This window comes from Tigriopus californicus, chromosome 10 (genome assembly GCF_007210705.1).
Source record: "Tigriopus californicus strain San Diego chromosome 10, Tcal_SD_v2.1, whole genome shotgun sequence".
Classification (NCBI taxonomy): Eukaryota; Metazoa; Arthropoda; class Copepoda; order Harpacticoida; family Harpacticidae; genus Tigriopus; species Tigriopus californicus.
This window is the reverse complement of record NC_081449.1, coordinates 14,047,726-14,052,410: the sequence shown is the minus strand read 5'-3', so window position 1 is coordinate 14,052,410 and position 4,685 is coordinate 14,047,726. Positions and strand designations below refer to the sequence as shown.

The 4,685-nt window shown below is 47.8% G+C and overlaps 3 protein-coding genes and 1 non-coding gene across 5 annotated transcripts; 2 read left to right on the top strand and 2 right to left on the bottom strand.

Annotated features, from left to right (window-relative positions):
* Nucleotides 1-224: 224 nt before the first annotated feature.
* Nucleotides 225-1,361, top strand: LOC131887909 (large ribosomal subunit protein uL1-like; the record flags this gene model as incomplete). Its single annotated transcript, XM_059236641.1, is given in 3 exon segments — nt 225-386; nt 560-881; nt 1,156-1,361. Coding segments are annotated over 3 exon segments (655 nt in total), but the record flags the coding sequence as incomplete, so codon positions are not given.
* On the top strand, nt 920-1,062 carry LOC131889755 (small nucleolar RNA SNORA57). The gene has a single exon (XR_009374225.1). It is a non-coding gene; the product is annotated as a small nucleolar RNA SNORA57 (small nucleolar RNA).
* Nucleotides 1,362-1,583: 222 nt separating the features above from the next.
* LOC131887906 (sorting and assembly machinery component 50 homolog) lies at nt 1,584-4,182 on the bottom strand. Of its 2 annotated transcripts, none has more exons than XM_059236638.1 (2): nt 4,086-4,182; nt 1,584-3,145 (listed from the first exon to the last, which is right to left on the bottom strand). In XM_059236638.1, exon 2 carries the CDS (start codon nt 3,132-3,134, stop codon nt 1,659-1,661), a length of 1,476 nt encoding a protein of 491 aa, XP_059092621.1. In that variant the 5' UTR covers nt 3,135-3,145; nt 4,086-4,182; the 3' UTR covers nt 1,584-1,658. The 2 variants fall into 2 exon arrangements, with proteins under 2 accessions (XP_059092621.1, XP_059092622.1); XM_059236639.1 differs by having other exon boundaries at nt 4,139-4,156.
* On the bottom strand, nt 3,146-4,156 carry LOC131887907 (uncharacterized). Its single transcript, XM_059236640.1, has one exon. It carries the CDS (start codon nt 3,918-3,920, stop codon nt 3,264-3,266), a length of 657 nt encoding a protein of 218 aa, XP_059092623.1. The 5' UTR covers nt 3,921-4,156; the 3' UTR covers nt 3,146-3,263.
* Nucleotides 4,183-4,685: the final 503 nt, after the last annotated feature.

Sequence of the window (4,685 nt, the reverse complement as noted above, 5' to 3'; positions counted from 1 at the left end):
CTCTTTTTTTCATCACTCTGTAACACAAACTGCTCCTGTCAACCATTATCCAGCATTAGCACGTAACCAAGTAGCATTGGCTACCATTCCTGTCACTTTCTGAACACACTTTCTAACATATTTAACGTTACACCCACATGATCTTTTCGTTACTGAAAGATAATCTGTGCACATCCCCGCCATCCAATGTAGTTTCTTAACTTCTATGATCGTTATCATTTCAGTGCCAGCAAGGTCTCGAAAGAGACGCTCTATGAGTGTGTAAGCGAGGTGTTGAAATACTCCAAGGAGACCAAGAAGCGCAAGTTTGTCGAGTCGATCGACCTTCAAATCGGTCTCAAGAATTACGATCCCCAAAAGGACAAGCGTTTCTCTGGCACCGTCAAGTATGTGTCACTGCCCACCCACGTGGTCATTTGAGGGATGCACACGTGATCTTGTGGTTCCGTCTTCTCATATGAACGAAGACCCCCACCCAGGGTCTGAAATATTGGGGAGACGGATCCGTTTGGATTTGTCGCAGCACTTAATTGTGTTTGTTCTCGTTCGTCCCATCTAGGCTGCGCAATGTGCCCCGCCCCAAGTTCTCGGTGTGCATCTTTGGCGATCAACAACATTGCGACGAGGCCACGGCCAAGGGTATTCCCTCCATGAGCGCCGACGACTTGAAGAAGCTGAACAAGCAGAAGAAGTTGGTCAAGAAGTTGGCGAAGAAGTACGACGCTTTCTTGGCTTCAGAGTCGCTCATCAAGCAGATCCCCCGTCTGTTGGGTCCCGGACTCAACAAGGCTGGCAAGTTCCCCGCTCTCCTGACCCATGGTGACAACATGGAAGAGAAGATCAACGACCTGAAAGGCACCATCAAGTTCCAGATGAAGAAGGTACTAATTTCATGGGAGTTGTTTTTTATGTTTTTAGTCCTCTTATCTTGGCATGGCAAAAACGGATCGTGTCTTGCTGTGAATTGCAATAGAGGCAGATTATTCCTTAAAAGACGAACCTATGCCTTCGGTGTCCAAGCCAACTCTTGCCTGGATCCCATCCTCAATGGTTCAAACAATCTCCAAACAATCTATGAACAATCTCTCACCTTGCTGGATTTGCTTCCACAGAGCATAGAACACTACTCACCCTGTCTGTTTTACTTGTTTCCAGGTGTTGTGCTTGAACGTTGCCGTGGGCAATATCGAGATGACCGAAGATGAACTCGTGCAAAACATTCATTTGGCCGTCAATTTCTTGGTGTCGCTCCTCAAGAAGCATTGGCAAAACGTGCGCTCTCTGTACATCAAGAGCACCATGGGACCCGCCCAACGTCTGTACTAGAGCTTTGTACGATTCAATAAACCTGGAGCTTGGAATTTTTTTTTTTTAATTGAAGGATTTATTGATCTCCTTGGTACGTGTTCAGTTCGTTTTTGTAGTACAAATGGAAAGAATAGCTAGGTGTGCTTTCCTGTTGTACAAAAACTTATCCCAATCATCGATTTCACCCTATCATTACAATGGAGAACACCATATTGTAGATGAATTTGACGAGGCATACTCTTGAAACATTTGAAATTGATTGACGCAACAAAATATCCGTGGGCAAGCTTATTTTAATACTTTTAATACTTGCATGACTAGATAAGTATCAGTGGCGAAAGCTGAAGCCATTAGAGAAAATCTATTGCCATCCCGAACTGGAGATTGGGTCTACTTCTGATGTTAGTCGCTGAACGGACAGGGAACACATAATTCACCTCGGCACGTCCAATTTGCCCTAATTTAAAGACCAGACCCATACCAAATCCGGCATGGGTCCATTCCATCCACTTCCCAGACAACAAATATCCCGGCTGGAGTCGGTGCACATTGCCCAAGGCTCCGACATCCAAGAACAAATGGGTCCGCACATTATTGTACAACCATGTTTGAGTGCCCCTCAACATTGGAATGGGCGAGGAAATCTTGAGACTAGAACTCGCCAACACTTGCGATTGAGAGCCATGGAACAACTTTACGTCTCTCAGACTGGCATTGGACCAACCACGGCATTGTAAGGGATTTTGGAAGGTGAACAAGTCGCTGGAGTTCATGTGATTTTCAGACATGTCCCTTAAATTCAAAGGCGTGGCGGCGCCAATCTTGCCGGACCAACTGAGCACGAGGTTTTTCCACAATGGAGCGTACACGGCGAATGCCAAGGAATGTTTGAAGAGATGCACATTGCCAGGGCTTCCGAAAATCTCCTTGCACCACTTGAACAACCATCCAGATCGAGGAAGAACTCGATTATCCCGGCTGTCGACGGTGAGTTGATGTTCCAGACTCATGGGCAAGCTGTAACCGCACTCTTCCCGATGGGCAAAACTCAAGGTACTTGAGGCCGGACCCAACCGTCGGGCACCAATTCGGAGTTCTGTCTTGGATTCAAGCCACGGAATGGCGTTTTGAATGGTAATGAAATTCCAGTACAGGAATCTCCGCTCCAACTGACACCACGGAATGCCATGGAAATCATAATGCAGCCCGGACATCAGCGTCAATGGACCCAGGACCGAATCCAGGTTGGGTATGATGACCTCCATCGAGTGCTCCGAGTTTTGTAGCCAAGTTCTCGAAAGACTCAATTGGAGTCGCTCGCCCCGCCCCAATAGATTGGGCATGCCCGCGGAGAGGGTGAGCTTGGTATCATTGTAATTGGTGGTCAGCCAATCGAATCCGAATCCAAGTCGATCCTTCTCCGAGACCTGGAAACACACGTCCAAGCAATCGGCTCGTTGGCCATTTATGTCCAGTGATACGTCCACTCTTTGGAAGCAACCCAAGCGCTTCAACTCCAGTTGAGCTTCCTTGATCAACTGAGCCAGCTCCAAGTAATTCGATCCATAAAAGATCTTCTCCACAATCCCCACCACCAGATCGTTCCGAGTCCGCTCCAACCCTTCAATGTGGACTTGAGCCACTGTCATGGCCAATTGTGCCACCGAGCTCTTGAATCGCTCGCGTCGAAGTTGACGAGATTGCTTCTTGGAATGCTTGGCCTTCAACTTCTGGGCCATCAACACCTTCCGACGCTCATTGAGCTCCAAATCTTGATACAACTTGGCAAATCGGTCGCCACCGGCGGCCTCCCCGGGGCCTGTCATGACGGCTCAACCTTAAATAATAGAGTCAAAGGCTCGATTAATGAGGCTTCCCCCAATACAAATAACGATGGAAGAATGCATGTATCTCGGATTTCCTATGAGGCTAAGTGCATCATGAACAGGGCAATTTCACACGTGCTTGTTTGCAGCGTCCAGGCGTCGTTGGAGCTCTTGGTTAATATACCACCATGATCGTTGTTCCAACACGCACAATCCAAAGCCCGCGATCAAATTGGCCAACAACGAGGAGAGCAGCAATCCTCGCGATTTGACCGCCAGTTGCCGGAGGTAGGCTAAGCCGGGCCGACTCCAGACACTGGGGATGTTCTTGGCCAACAAGGTGGTCATGACCAAATGACTCACGACAAAGGCGCTGGCTCCGCCCAAGATCGTGCCCGCGGCCACTTGAAAGGAGGCGGATCGAACTTGAACGCAGATGGAACACGGCGTTTCGCCCAACAGGATGTCGTCGAGCACGAGTTTGTGAAAGACCAAGGAGGCCATACCCGCTGGAACAGCCACCGCCGCTCGGATGAAGACCATCGAGCTAAAGCGGAGCCCTCCCAACTTCTCACGGGCCAGGAGTTTGGTGGCCAAGGACACCGAGGACACGGCCGAGACGAGGGGCAGGATGGACGAGCCGTACTTGAGCACATACGTGTCTGAGGTGGGCAGCCAATGGTCGAGAGTGTAATTGGCGTAGCCCAGGGCCTCCTCAGGTGTGGCGCGAGCGTGGCCCGAGACGTCACGCTCTTGGGTGGCTTGGAGGAACGATTCCTGGGACATGGCGAAGCCACGGAGAGAACCAATCCCACGCTTAGCAACTTAGCACGACAGAGTTTCAGACACAGTTAATTTAGGCCGCGGGGGGGAATGTAGGGAATGTGGGGAATGATGAGTCTATAACGTCAGAACAACTACTGATGAAGAGAAAATACGGGAAAAACGCACATGGATATCTATTTGATGTCATTTGTGACGACTGTCGTCTACGAAGTACCAACCATGTTCGTGTTGCTATTCTAAGCTTGTTATGAATGGATAGACAAAACACAGCTGACTATGCATGGTGATCGAATAATTTTGACTATAGCGAAAATGCTTTAGAACCGTCAAACATGCCAAACACGGGATAAAAAGTTTTCATTAAAAACAGGGATTAGCAAAATAAAGAAAGAAGAAAAAAATCGAATTTAAGAGGCATATAATATGAAATGTACGAAAATTGAGAAAAAAGAGCTAAATCTACTTTGGTAGATTAGCATTTGCCCGTTGACAGGGTGACTAGGCTTTTTTTCTCTCGGCGATTTTGGCTCGTGCGAAATCAATGCTAATATATGCTAATTGGAATTTACAAATGCTCGAATAATGCTATTTTTTTGAGAAAAAAAACAGATTCTTCTTGGTGATGTAGAAATGTCTATGACTAAATTGATTTTGAGCAAACGCTTCAGTGACGGTTAGTGATGGGAACGTTGCCTCTAGAGTCTCTAATAATCAATGCAATACCGGCGCTGTCCCATGCAACATTCAAAAGGCATCAGGCAAGCG

Bases quoted from the DNA above. Each gene is read 5' to 3' on its own strand.
- LOC131887906 (XM_059236638.1), bottom strand. From the start codon at position 3,134: ATGACAGGCCCCGGGGAGGCCGCCGGTGGCGACCGATTTGCCAAGTTG.
- LOC131887907 (XM_059236640.1), bottom strand. From the start codon at position 3,920: ATGTCCCAGGAATCGTTCCTCCAAGCCACCCAAGAGCGTGACGTCTCG.